This window comes from Bos indicus x Bos taurus, chromosome 3 (assembly GCF_003369695.1).
Source record: "Bos indicus x Bos taurus breed Angus x Brahman F1 hybrid chromosome 3, Bos_hybrid_MaternalHap_v2.0, whole genome shotgun sequence".
In the NCBI taxonomy this organism is placed as follows: Eukaryota; Metazoa; Chordata; class Mammalia; order Artiodactyla; family Bovidae; genus Bos; species Bos indicus x Bos taurus.
Window position 1 is genome coordinate 120,349,370 of NC_040078.1, and position 14,674 is coordinate 120,364,043.

The 14,674-nt window shown below is 50.8% G+C and overlaps 1 protein-coding gene across 8 annotated transcripts in view; it reads left to right on the forward strand.

The window, feature by feature from the left end:
- The window catches only part of FARP2 (FERM, ARH/RhoGEF and pleckstrin domain protein 2), a 99,184-nt gene that overhangs the window by 40,054 nt on the left and 44,456 nt on the right, over window positions 1-14,674 (forward strand). For all 8 annotated transcript variants that reach the window (XR_003510477.1, XM_027538180.1, XM_027538183.1 and 5 more), the window contains exons 3-7: window positions 4,116-4,220; window positions 5,715-5,757; window positions 6,881-6,959; window positions 9,112-9,209; window positions 11,053-11,167. Coding sequence is in view for 7 of the 8 variants with exons in the window: in XM_027538180.1 (XP_027393981.1) it covers window positions 4,116-4,220; window positions 5,715-5,757; window positions 6,881-6,959; window positions 9,112-9,209; window positions 11,053-11,167 (440 nt within the window). In the remaining variant the exon portion in view is untranslated. The remainder of the gene's footprint in view (window positions 1-4,115; window positions 4,221-5,714; window positions 5,758-6,880; window positions 6,960-9,111; window positions 9,210-11,052; window positions 11,168-14,674) is intronic.

The window sequence follows — 14,674 nt, forward strand, 5'->3', positions numbered from 1 at the left end:
TGCCTGTTCAAATGTCTTGCCCGCTTCTCTTTAGGTGGACTGTCCGCCTTTCCCTTATGATTTGTGGACCTTTGTGGGCCTTCTGTGTTGCAGACATCTTCTAGTTTATTACTTGCCGTTTTCATGCTTTGCCAGTGTCCTCTGATGTACAGAAGTCTGGCTTTCAGGCGGTCCGTTTATCCAGCCGTTCTTCTGTGGTTTAAGTGTCTTTTGTGTCACGTGGTTCAATTCTGCAGAACAGTGGTCATTCTCAGTCCCCTGTGCCCCTCCGGAGGACAGTCTGTGTTCCCCTGCAGTCCGCACGTGTCTACACATTGTATCTGGGCTGTGTCTCATCGCAGTGGCTCGCATGCGCCGTTCTACAGCTGGCTGTGTCTCCTCACAGTTCACCTTGGTCCTCTCACTTCCGTGCAGAGAGCGGTGTAGCAGCCTGGCCTGTGCTGCAGTTTCGGATGCATTAATCGTCTGCTATGAGAAGCGCTGTGGTGACGACAGTGCTCTACGTGTGTAGCTCAGCATGTGAAATACTTATTTTGGGGCCGCTCCGTGTACCTTGCGGGATCTTAGTCCCCTCCACGGAGAAGGCAATGGCAGTCTACTCCAGTACTCTAGCCTGGAAAATCCCATGGATGGAAGAGCCTTGTAGGCTGCAGTCCATGGGGTCGTGAAGAGTCAGACATGACTGAGCAACTTCACTTTCACTTTTCACTTTCATGCACTGGAGAAGGAAATGGCAACCCACTCCAGTGCTCTTGCCTGGAGAATCCCAGGGATGGGGGAGCCTGGTGGGCTGCCGTCTCTGGGGTCGCACAGAGTCGGACACGACTGAAGTGACGCAGCAGCAGCAGCAGCAGCAGCCCTTTGTGATGTGAGCTCTGAGAGTTTCTTGTCTGTCTTTGAAGAAGTCTTCTGACTTTACAGCGTTTCCTTGTGTGCAGATGTTTCTATGTTAGTGTTCAGCCTCTCGGTCCCCCTGTGACGGCTGTGGGCTGCTGCAGTGGTCTTCTCCCACTCGGAGTGCCAAACAGATTCATCTCACCGCAGGCCTTCCGTGGGTAGGTGCTTATGTGTTTAGATATTTTATTCATCTTGGAATTAGTATGTGACATAAGGATACACCTAGCTTGCTCCAGATGGATACCCAATAACATTTATTGGATCGTCTGTTTCCTCCCACTCGTTGACCTGAAATGTCACTGTTACCAGACATTCGCCTGTTTCACGTATTTGGGTTTATTTCTTCACCTCTCGCTCTGTTCCTCGGCTTCATCTGTGTGGATGTGCACCAGATGTTTTCATTACTATGGTTTCTCAACAATTTGACTATCTGCTAAGCATCATCCTCTCTTGTCTTTTTCAGAATTTTCTTGACCATTCTTGCATTCTAAAAAAAGTAATATATCAGCTGTGGAATGAGCCGATCCTTTCCTTGAAGAACCCTCTTGGTCCTTTTCTTAGGGCTGCCAGGAGTCTGGGGCTGCGGAAGGAGAACCGACATCTTTGCAGGCATCTCTCCAGGAAGGTGGACGCTGTCCACCTCTGCCCCGATTCCATCCCCTAAAAATGTTTTTAGGCTTTTCTCCATGAGGGTGTCTTTTATTGGAAGTTTATTCCAAGATGTTTCAGCTTTTTCATCGCTCTTCCAAACGCGGTTGTCTCTCCGCCTCTGTCCTGAAAAGGCCGCTGATATCTGTACAGTGATTGCCTCATCTCCTACGCGAATCCCATCTCTTGTGCAGCCTTTCTAGTCAATGTTGAGCCGTGAAGCTCGTAGGGCTGACGTCGCAGGACCTTGGCCCGGAAGGCCTTCGTCTGTGTTCTGTGTGAACTGTATCTTCAGGAAGATCATTTTGAGTTCACCTTTCTGTCCTGACAAAGTACTCGTTCCGTGGTTCTCCATGAGCATCCCTGCTAGGATGAAGGACAGGTTTTTATTCCTTCAAATAACAGTTCTCATTTTATAAGCCTCAGCACCACACAAGAACACAGGGAAAAAATCTGGTGGTTAAACGTGGATGTGTCCCTCTCACCCCACTTATATGTATTATATCTTAACTACACAAATGACATGCCTGCTGATGGAAAATTTAGACCTGAACATCTAGGACTAGTTAATAACTGAGGTGAGCCTGGAAGGCATGCCCGATCCCCCTCTTCCGCTCAGCCCCTGGAAGATGCAGCACACAGCCTTCTCGGCTCGTCCCTGAGGTGCGTTCGTGGGGTGCGCTCTCTCTGTGGTGTGTTGGTGGGGTGCACTCTCTCTGTGGTGTGTCCGTGGGGTGCACTCTCTCTGTGGTGCGTTCGTGGGGTGCGCTGTCTCTGTGGTGCGTTCGTGGGGTGCGCTCTCTCTGTGGTGCGCTTGTGGGGTGAGTTCTCTCTGTGGTGCGTTCGTGGGGTGCGCTGTCTCTGTGGTGCGTTCGTGGGGTGCGCTGTCTCTGTGGTGCGTTCGTGGGGTGCACTGTCTTTGTGGTGCGTTTGTGGGGTGAGCTCTCTCTGTGATGCGTTGGTGGGGTGCGCTCTCTCTGTGGTGCGTTCGTGGGGTGAGCTCTCTCTGTGGTGTGTCCGTGGGGTGAGCTCTCTCTGTGGTGCGTCGGTGGGGTGCGCTCTCTCTGTGGTGCGTTCGTGGGGTGAGCTCTCTCTGTGGTGTGTCCGTGGGGTGAGCTCTCTCTGTGGTGCGTCGGTGGGGTGAGCTCTCTCTGTGGTGCGTTCGTGGGGTGAGCTCTCTCTGTGGTGTGTCCGTGGGGTGAGCTCTCTCTGTGGTGTGTCCGTGGGGTGAGCTCTCTCTGTGGTGTGTCCGTGGGGTGAGCTCTCTCTGTGGTGCGTCGGTGGGGTGCGCTCTCTCTGTGGTGCGTTCGTGGGGTGAGCTCTCTCTGTGGTGTGTCCGTGGGGTGAGCTCTCTCTGTGGTGTGTCCGTGGGGTGAGCTCTCTCTGTGGTGTGTCCGTGGGGTGAGCTCTCTCTGTGGTGTGTCCGTGGGCTGAGCTCTCTCTGTGGTGTGTCCGTGGGGTGCGCTGTCTCTCTGGTGTGTTGGTAGCATGTGTTGTCTCTGTCGTGTGTTAGTAGCGTGTGTTTTATGAAAGGGAGTCACAGTGTATGGAGACAGAAACTCCTTTTCTTGACTGAACTGTTGTCTTGCCTCTGTTCCACGATGGTCCACACAGTCCCGTGTTCCTTCGCGGGATGTGTAGCTTGTTATGGATGCGTCCATCAGGGCTCTGCTTCCAGTTCTTTGCCCATCTGTCCTTGCCTGTCAGCTCTGCAGCTGTTCTGGGTGACCTGCCGAAGGAAGCTAAAGTGAAGTTGCTGGGGCAAAGGTGTGTATGAGGTGTTTTCACGTCGTCCGGGCAGTGATGTGGTCTCCCCGCAGCCACGCCACTCGCTGCCAGCAGCATCATAACCTGTTTGATGGTTGCAAAGGGATCCCTTGCTGTTTTCGTTTCTTTATCACCACAGGGCTTGAGTTCCTTTGTGTGCCTGAAGCCATGCGTGTTTCTTCACACAGGTCGTCAGAGCAGCGTGAGACACGAGTTTTTCAGCGTGGTTCAGGATTGTAACTTTGCTCAGCGTCTGTCTCTTCAGAAAATGTTTATTTTTGTTTCATCGAATCTGTGTCTCCTCTGTGCTCTGCTTAGGGGACTCTCCTCGCCTGGAGGCCACAGACCAGCCTCCTCTGTGCTCCTCCAGCCTTTGGTCTGCTGGAGCTCATCTTTGTGAGCAGAGTGGGGGCTGCCCTCTGGCCGTGTGAGGGGCGGCCAGACACTGCGTTGCCGCTGGGGTCCCCTGCAGACGTGGACTCGAGACTCATTTTTAGTAAATGTCAGGATCCTTTGATGAAGTGTTTAGTGAGGCTAAAAATGGTTCCTCCAACCTTAAAGTTATGAAAGACTGTAACTCAGCACACTCAGAATCCAAACGGAGGCCTTTCAGCTGCACTGGGCGTCAGTTTCTGGGAAGGCAGAGCCCGTGTCATTTGTTAGCCCTGCGGCAGTTTGTGAACCTCAACAGAAGCGAAAGGGAAGCAAGAATTTAGCGCAACGAAGTTTTGCCTGTGGGGTAAACCTGTGTTGTTGAAGGTCCTGTGGTTGATCCTCCTCCTGTCTTCTCTGTCTCATCACAGCCGAGGTGCGATGGCCAGGCGTTGCTGACGCAGGTGTGGGAGCGCTTGAACCTGATAGAGTGTGACTACTTCGGCCTGGAGTCCCAGAACGCACAGTCCTGCTGGGTACGTGTCACGGTGTGGTTTTGAAAAGCAGCTCTGCATGAGCTGCGGGATGCAGCCGGTGGTGCTCCTGGGCCAGTGCCCCAGGACCTGCTGGCACGGTGCGGCAGGGCGCACTGTGACCCTCAGACGGCGCCGTTAAAACGTCCTCTGTACAGCCACAAGGGAGCCCCTCCTGCACAAGTCACCAAAGCAAGTGGCACGCATCTTCTGTGATACTCGTTTCAAGAGCTGTTCAGTCACTCAGTCGTGTCTGACTCTTTGCAACCCCGTGGACTGCAGCACGCCAGGCCTCCCTGTCCTTCACCATCTCCCAGAGCTTGCTCAAACTCATGTCCATTGAGTCGGCGATGCCATCCAACCCTCTCATCCTCTGTCGTCCCCTTCCCCTCCTGCCTTTAGTCTTTCCCAGCATCAGGGTCTTTTCCAATTAGTCATTTCGAGGGTGGATTTGAGCAAACTGCTTTACTAAACTGGTTATGCTCATTTTACTTAATAGATGAACCGTCAAAGTGTGGAGCTTTAGTGTTTATAGGAAACCAAATGACCTGTTAGTTCAGAAGCACATCAGCATCATGGAGCCATGGCCACCCCACCGCACAGCAGTCCTCTCACCAGCTTGCTGTTTACAGAGGCAGCGGGTGCCTGACATGTGTTTGGACTTAGCAGATACTCACTACATACACAAACACCACATCACACCACACACGCCACACGCCATGCACACATACCACACTCACACCACACACCACACAGACATCACACACACACCACACACCACACACATCACACCCACACACATCACACCCACACACCACACATACCGCACACACACACCACACAGACATCACACACACGCCACACGCCATGCACACATACCACACTCACACCACACATCACACACACACACCACACTCACACCACACACCACACTCACACCACACACCACACACACACATCACGCCCACACACAGCACATGCCATGCACACATACCACACTTGCACCACACATCATACACACTCCACACACACACACACACACCATACTCACACCACACACACACACCACACACCACACATAGACACACACACACCACACGCCATACAAACACACACACCACACAGACATCACACACACATACCACATTACACACACACCACACTCACACCACACATCACACACACATACACACACCACACTCACATCATGCACATACACACACCACATGCCGTACACACTCACACACACACCCCTCTGTGCACACACACACACAGAGCTCTGGGTCCCCTCGGCCCCGTGGCAGTGCGCCCCATGGCCGGTGGGACACGCAGCCCTCCCTGTGGGACTTGGCATCTGTTGTATCAAGATTCAACATGGGGGGGATGTTCCTCCTTTAAATATTTGTCTTAAATATAAATATTTTTGTGTTTTGTAATATACTGATTAAATAGAGTAGTAAGTTAATGATTTGACATCTTTTCTTAAATTCTCTTTAGATCTGGCTTGAACCTATGAAACCCATCATTAGACAAGTACGAAGTAAGTCATTTTTTTAACTCTTTAAAGTTCTATTCACCTAAGATGCTTTTCCTTGACTGTTCGGATTCAAGGCGCAGACGATCCTGGTCGTCACCTCGGGGTGGCACTGAAGCGCCTCCCGCGGCAGCTGCAGCTGGAGGCCGCTCTGCCGGTTAGCTTCAAGCATGGGGCGTGGAGGGTGGGCCATCAGTTAACTCGGATAGTTCTTGGTTACCTGCCTCACCTGTGGGAGAAATAGGATATGCTGGTCAATATTGCTTCCAGTTTTGGCCAATATGCAAAATAAGTGTGTAGCTTCTAATTATGAAAGGACATTCAGGGTGACATCTCCAGTCATTTGAACTCACCTGTAACATTTTTAGAACTAAATTGAGGGGGAGAGGATTATGGAAGGAACTTCTGTTCACTTAGAAGCCAAGACCATTTCAATTGCCATAGCATTTTAGCAAAGCAGTTCCTCTTTTCTGTTGGTGAAAGTTACATGATTGGGTTATTATAAAACTTCAGTAAAGCTTAAATACTCAGATGAGCTAATATCTTATGCTTTTCCTTTATAGTAATCAGGTTGTCCTCGTTTCGTATATTGAATGATAACACTTTTCTTTCGCTAAAGTATATAAGGATTTAAAGAATAATGGCCTTTTAATTTTTTATTTATTTTTGCTTTTTGGCTTTGCCACTCTGCTCATGGGATCTCTTTTCCCTGACCAGGAGTTGAACTCAGGCCCTGGCAGTGAAAGCCCAGAATCATAGCCACTAGGCCGCCTGGGAGCTTGCAGGCTTTTAAAATTATTGCTACTACTATTAGTATAAACACACTTTTTTACTCCTAAAATAAAAAGAATATATTTTAAGATTTTAATGTGAAGTCTTTTTTTAGGGTTTCAAACTTTCAGTAACCTCTGCTTTATACAAAAGTTTTCATTTTTTTTCTTTGCTATGTGTGACTGGTACTTAGGACTAATAACTCCATGCACCGGAAGTGTCTTAATATCCTCTTACTTGAAAAGACTTGCTCCAACAGTCCATTTGAAAGCACCAGCTCAGTTATGCCAGAACATGCAGAGAGACAGCAAATACAGAGAGTGACTTATTTGTGGACCGTAAATCTTTCTGTCTATAGGACCAAAGAATGCAGTGCTCCGCCTGGCGGTGAAGTTCTTCCCACCGGATCCGGGTCAGCTGCAAGAAGAATATACACGGTAAAGAGCCTGACTGACAGGAGCCACCGCGAGCGGGTCCCGCTCACCCTCTGCAGCACTTGCGCGTCCCCTGGGCGCCTGGTCAGGGTCCTTCACACAGAGAACCAGCCCAGTGTCCGTGTCCAAGTTGGGACCAGAATGTCACAGCTAAAAGAAGCATTGTTGGAGTTAACTCCTCACAGACCCAAATGCAAATAGGATTTAAAAGAAAGTTTGTGGTACAAATTTGAGAATTAAAAGTGGGATGTTAGGGTACTGCTGAACAGATATTCTCCAGATGAGCCTAGATTTGTGTGTATGCACAAAGTTTGGAGAAGGACATGGCAACCCACTCCAGTGTTCTTGCCTGGAGAATCCCATGGACAGAGGAGCTTGGTGGGCTGCAGTCCATAGGGTCTCACAGAGTCAGACACGACTGAAGCGACTTAGCATGCTTGCACGAAGTTTGTAAGAGTTTTGCCCATTCCTTTACTATTTTATCAACAAAATGACTTTAACTGGGAGCAGGACCAAGTGTGAAAGTCTTTAGGATTATACGGAGCAGAAACTCTTCAGGGGATCTCTTTTTGCTGCTTTTTTAAATTCACGATTGATTCTTTGCAGAAATGATTGAAAGTGTTTGCAGTTGTTTCACCTGGGTATTAAGATTATGGAAGTGGTTTTTTCCCTTGTCTTTTATGTACTAACTTTATCATGAGGAATAAAGCAAAAAATCTAAAAATCAAGTGAAAACCCAGAGTTGGATACAAGTGAAGAGAAGACCACAGTGACGATGCAGTAGTAACAGAATAGCTCCCTGACCCAACATGGATTTGTACCCGGATCCTCTGGGTCTTGGACCCGCTGCCTGGGTCTCTGCCGACTGTTCCACTGTCACAGAGCCACAGGCTGGGCTGCAGGGAAGCTTAGGCCATGTGGCTGCAGCCTCAAGTCTTCACAGGAGGGAGGCCGACCCCAGGGACAGCAGAAAATATGAGTGAGCTTATCTTAACGGTGCATTAAATGCCTGACATTTACCATGAAGTCCCTTTTCAGGAACCACTTTTAAATATATATGCCTTAACAACTGTGAGCAACAGGAAGTGTCAGCCTAATTCTGTCCGGGGGCCAAGCCGAGTTTATGCAGAAGGTCTTTGTTTAATTTATTTAAAAACGACATATCTGTGGTAAAAGAAAAAAAGCTTTAAAATAAAGTTACGTGGAGTAAAAAGTCGGCACACCTCTTCACTGCGTGCCACCCTGGTCCCTGAAGGACTGCCACGGGGGCGTGTCCTCCAGGTGGAGTCCCCGCGCCGGCAGACCGGGGCCTTAAATGAGTGTCTTAGAAAGCAGAGTCAGACTGCGCACACAGCCGTGGGAGGGTCTCCTTCCCTTCCCTGCGTGCCCGCTGCTGCCCTGGGCGTCCTTCACGTCGGTGTGCGTGGCTGCCTCCGGCTCTGGTGAACCAGCCTCATGTGGGGCGAGTCTGGGTTGTGTCTGGCTGTTCTCTGCTGCAGAGCTGCAGCTAAGTGTCCTTCTGCGCACATCTTCGTGAGCTCTGGAAACATTTCTGTAGAGAAGTTCACGGGGTGGGATTGCTTGAGGGGGACGCACATTTCCGGTGTGAGCCCAGTAGGCCTGGTGCTGACATTGGTGTGGGAGCCCCGAGAAGGACGGGGCGGCTCTGCTGCTCCCCTGCTGTCTCCTGTGCCTGGAGCACCCGTGTGCTCGGGGCTGCTCACTGCTGGAGTGAGTGAATGTGTAAGTCGTGTCAACCCACGCCCTGCTACACTCTCACCCCTTAATTCAGCGTGCCTGTGTCTCAGCTTCCAGCCAAGACCAGGTATTATCTGTCTCTTTGAGACTCACAGCCACACTTGACGTTCTGTCCTTGTTGGCTGTTTCTGCTACTTCCCACAAAACCGTGCGTGCGGTTCTGTCTGTGTGACACAAGGAGCGCGAGTTTGTGAGCTGCCCCCTGGAAAGCGCAGCTCCGGGCGGTCTGGTGCCCAGCGTGTGGTGTGCCGGCCGCCATGTGGATGCTGAGCTCTGTGGGGCCAGGCCGCCTGGCACCGTCTGCTCAGTGCGGCAGGGCTGTGTGTCTTCCTGCAACATGGGGGGCATGTGTCCCAGGAGCCTTGGGCCTGATTTGTGTGCTTCTGTCTCCTCCTAGATACTTGTTTGCCCTGCAGCTTAAGAGAGACCTTCTGGAGGAACGTCTGACCTGCACGGACACCACGGCTGCCCTCCTGGCATCCCACCTCCTACAGGGTGAGTGTCCCCACGCGACCCACACTCACGGGACCCGCTGTGCCCAGGTTTTTCTGAGGGGCTAAAAGTTAGCTTCCTGCCTGGGAGGGAGACAGGCCATGCGAGACCCCAACGGTCTCCCTTGGCCTCAGACCTCCAGTTTGGGCTCCAGGCTGTACCCCGACTCTGGGGTGACATCACAGCCCCCATGCAAGGCAGGCATCAGTCCCTGAAGGACAGAGGAGACCCTCCAGCATCTCAGCGGGTGATGCTTCAGAGCACGGCGCATTATGGACTTCAGACTTGAGCTGGGAGGAGCACGAGGGGAGGCTGTGGGAAGCAGGTGTGTGCTGCCCGGTGCAGGACAGAAAGGAGGAGGCCCGGAAGGCTCCTGGGCTGGACCCCATCTTCTGTGTACAGTGGACGCTCTGGAGTGAGGGCGCTGGACCACGTCTTCTGTGTAGAGTGGACGCTCTGGAGTGTGGGTGCAGGAAGCAGGGCAGAGAGAGGCCCCAGCATGTTAGGACCGTAGGGTATGTGCCTTCCTTGGTCCGTCCCTGACACACCATCTCCAAACGGCAAGTGTTCCCAGAGGTTTGCCGTCCTGCCAGGTGGGTCTTGTTCACGGTTGGCAACACAAGTGTTGAAGCATCCTTATTGTTGTTCAGTTGTTAAGTTGTGTCTGCCTCTTTGTGACCCCATGGACTGCAGCACACCAGGCTTCCCTATCCTTCACTATCTCCCAGAGTTTGCTCAAACTGATGTCCATTGAGTCGGTGATGCCATCCAGCCGTCTGATCCCCTGTCATCCCCTTCTTCTCCTGCCTTCAGTTTTTCTCAGCATCGGGGTCTTTTCCAATGAGTTTGCTCTTCTCACCGGATGGCTCAAGTATTGGAGAACAGCTTCAGCATCAGTCCTTCCAATGAGTATTAAGGACTGATTACCTTTAGGATTGACTGGTTGGATCTCCTTGCAGTCCAAGGGACTCTCGGGACTCTTTCAGTTCTTGTTTGTCCAGGTCGTGTCAGATGGAAGGTGGCTCTTCAGTGCACAGCACCATTTGGCGGTGCCTCTTGCTTGAGGGCTGTGCATGCAGCTCAGGTGTCCCTCAGTGACGTGTCCATCTCAGGCCTGTGCTGCAGAGACTGGAGGCCGGTGAAAATGCACACGGCTAGATGTGCTGTAGGGTTCTACCTGGTCCTTGGCTGCAGAGACATGTCAGGCAGCTGCCAAGACACCCATGCAGCAGCTAGGACGCAGCAGCAGGTGGTCCCGATCTGGGCGGTGGGTGCGGGGTCGGGGGGCAGGTCCTGTTGTTACACACTTGTGCCAAGGTGTGACCCTGTGCCTGCGGGCCTTCTGTGAGGGTGAAATGTCTCCAAACAGAGTGTATTGCTTAAAAGTGCTGGGCTTTAACCACTGTTTTTCAAATGAGTATAGCCTTAAAATACATGAAACTGGAGACTGTCATTGTTTTTTGAGAATTTGAGAAGTACTGAAGGAAAAAACAATTTAAAATGCATTATCCCGAAACAAAACACAGGACCTTATCCTGGGTGCAGTGGTCCTGAGATAGCTGACAGAGAAAGCGTGGATGAAAATGTAGCCAACCACAGCTCGGGATTTGCCGCCCAAGTTGCTCACCAGCATCTTTCCTGTTCAGGACTCAGGAGAAATTCCCTTCACCTGTGTGTTTGCCTCTAATAGCATAAGATTATTTGGGAAAATCTAGTACAGAATTTTGTTTGAGGGGTATATTCTCGTACTACAGAATTAGAATCTTTTTGCTTTTAGTTCATGCATTTACATGCTTGTATTTTTACGTAAGCACTAAGATTGCCTACTGTTCCTCTCTCACCTCAGCGGAAGTCGGGGACTACGATGAGGCGCTGGACAGGGAGCACTTGCGTGCCCACGAGTATGTGCCACGGCAGGAGCGTGCCCTGCACAGGATCCTGGCGTTTCACCGCGAGCTCGCGTGAGTTGGGCATCGTCAGGCTCGGGCGAGACGCTCGCCCCTGCCCCTCCCTGGGGCAGACCAGGTCCTGTGGTGGCCACTCCAGGTCGGGGGTCCGGGGTGGGGTCACCTGTGCCACAGCCCTGTCGTCTAGCTCCCTGAGACGCGGCCCTGGGGTGAGGTGAGGGTGACCAAAGAGGGACTAAGAGATGGAGAGGCCAGGCCAGGCTGGGGAGCCACTTGCGGGGAGGGTCCTGGAGGCCTGGCCCCGGGGAGGGAGCCTGCAGATGCACCGATGCCCTGTCGGTGAGGCTCCGCTGCAGGCCCTGCTTTGGGCTTGGGGTGAGGGCAGGTCTGAGTGACACAGACCCAGGTCAGACCACTGAAGGTCCCCTCCCCTTCCTGAAGGACTGTGCTTGTCCACGTGTTCTGCTCGCAGCCACAGGGGCCTTCTGCATGTCTGGTCGGGCAGCACTGGCTTCCAGACCTGTCAGTTGTGACCTGTGGGCTGGAGTGACGGGCGGAGCCCACTCTGCGAGGACTGCAAGAATGAACCGCAAGGATGAACCGCAAAGATGAGCCACAAGTATGAATGACGAGAATGAACTGCAAAGATGAGCTGCAAGGATGAACCACAAGGATGAACCGCAAGAATGAATTGCAAGGATGAACCGCAAAGATGAAACGCAAAGTTGAGCCACGACAATGAACCACAAAGATGAACCACGAGTATGAATGAGACAAGAATGAACTGCAAAGATGAGCCACAAGGATGAACCGCAAGGATGCACCCGAGCCAGCATCCTGGGGCCGTACAGGCGGCCAGCACCCAAAGCTCTAGTCCTGGTTTAAGCTGTGGAGCCAGAAAAAGCCTTGTAGAACCTGAAACCATGAAACTCCTGGAAGAAGACAGACGGTATGTTCTTGGACATGGACTTTAGCAGTACAGTAGACCCCTTAACAACACAGGCTCGACCTGGGCAAGTCCACTCACACACGGGCTGTTTTCAGTAGCAGATGCTACATGGGGTGGTCCGAGGCGGGTTGAATTCTCAGATGTAGAACCATGGATACCGAGGGCCGACGGCGGGTGTGTGCAGAGGGTTGGGGCCCCTAACCCCCGATTTGTTCAAGGGTCAACTCTGTGATTCTGGATGTGTCTCCTCAGGCAAGGGGATCAAGCAGAAATTAACAAATGGGACCTAATAAAACCAAAAGGCTTTTGCACGGCAAAGGAGACTTATCAACAAAACAAAGGCTACCTACTGAATAGGAGAAAATATGTCTGGTTAAAGAGTCAGCATCCAAAATACACACAGAAGTCATACAAGTCAACATGAAAAAACAACCAACCTGATTGAAAACTGAGCGGAGGACCTGAAGAGACATCTTTCTAAAGAAACACAGACACGTGAAAAGATGCTCAGCGCCGCCAGTCAGCAGGGAGACGCACATCAAAACCACGGTGAGATGCCGCCTCACACCTGCCAGAGGCTGCGACAGAGGACGAGAAACACATCAACAGAGCAGTGGACAAAGAAGATGCGGGCGTGCGTGCGTGCGCGTGTGTGCATGTATATACACATACACAATGGAATACTGCTCAGCCACAGGAAGAAAGAAACCCTGTTACTTGCAACATTATGGATGGGCCTGGAGGGTATTGTGCCAAGTGAAATAACTCAGACAGAGAAGAACAAATTCTACATGATTTCACTTACATATGGAATCTTAGAAATGCAGCAAACTAGTGGATAGAACAAGACAGAAACAGACACGTGATATAGACGTGTGATATAGGGGATACCGGGGGAGAGGGCTGGGGAAGGGGGGACAGGGCAGAGGAGTAAGAGCTGCAGCTGCTGTGTATACACCAGGCTAGCTGCCGGCTGTGCTGTCACAGGGGATGCAGCCAGTTGTGGAGCTGCTCAGTCACGTCTGACTCTTGGTGACCCCGTGGATGGCAGGCTTCCCTGTCCTTCACCACCTTCTGGAGCTTGTTCAAACTCATGTCCATCAAGTCAGTGATGCCAGGCAACCATCTCGTCTTCTCCTTCTCCTCCTGCCTTCAGTCTTTCCCAACGTCAGAGTCTTTTTCTAATGAGTTGACTCTTCACATCAGGTGGCCAAAATATTAGTATTGGAGCTTCAGATTCAGCATCAGTCCTCCCAATGAACACTCAGGACTGATCTCCTTCAGGACGGACTGGTTGGATCTCCTTGCAATTCAAGAGACTCTCAAGAGTCTTCTCCAACACCACAGTTCAAAAGCATCACTTCTTCAGTGCTCAGTTTTCTTTATAGTCCAACTCTCACATCCATATATGACTACTGGAAAAGCCATAGTTCGACTAGATGAACCTTTGTCAGCAAAGTAACGTCTCTGCTTTAAAAACACATTAATAATGTGCTCCCTAGGGTGGTCATAGCTTTTCTTCCAAGGAGCAAGCATCTTTTAATTTCATGGCTGCAGTCACCATCTGCAGTGATTTTGGAGCCCAGGAAAATAAAGTCTGACACGGTTTCCATTGTTTTCCCGTCTGTTTGTCATGAAGTGATGGGATGAGATGCCATGATCTTAGTTTTTTGAATGTTGATTTTTAAGCCTGCTTCTTCACTCTCCTCTTTCACTTTCATCAAGAGGCTGTTGAGTTGTTCTTCACTTTCTCCCAGTAGGGTGGTGTCATCTGTATATCTGAGGTTATTGATATTTCTCCAAGCAGTCTTGATTCCTGCTTGTGCTTCACCCAGCCTGACATTTCACATGATGTACTCTGCAAGGAGATCCAACCAGTCCATCCTAAGGAAATTAGTCCTGAATGTTCATTGGAAAGACTGATGCTGAAGCTGAAGCTCCAATACTTTGGCCACCTGATGCAAAGAGTCACCTCATTAGAAAAGACCTTGATGATGACAAAGATTGAAGGCAGGAGGAGAAGGAGAAGACAGAGGATGAGATGCTTGGATGGCATCACTGATTCAATGGACATAAGTTTGAGCAAGCTCTGGGAGTTGGTGATGGACGGGGAGGCCTGGCATGCTGCAGTCCATGATGTTGCAGAGTCAGACACGACTGAGCAAGTGAACTGAACTGAACTCTGCATATAAGTTAAATAAGCAGGGTGACAGTATACAGCCTGGATATACTCCTTTCCCAATTTTGAACCAGTCCGTTGTTCCGTGTCTGGTTCTAACTGTTGCTTCTTGACCTACATACAGATTTCTCAGGAGGCAGGTAAGGTGGTATGATATTTCCATCTGTTGAAGAATTTTCCACAGTTTGCTCTGATCCACACAGTCAAAAGCTTTAGTTTAGTCAATGCAGCAGATGTTTTTCTGGAATTCTCTTTCTTTTTCTATGATCCAGCAGATGTTGGCAATTTGATCTCTGGTTCCTCTGCCTTTTCTAAATCCAGCTTGACTCATCTGGAAGTTCTTGGTTCACGTTTGCAGCCTGGCATGGAGAACTCTGAGCGTTACTTTACTAGCGTATGAAATGAGTGCAATTGTGCAGTAGTTTGAACATTC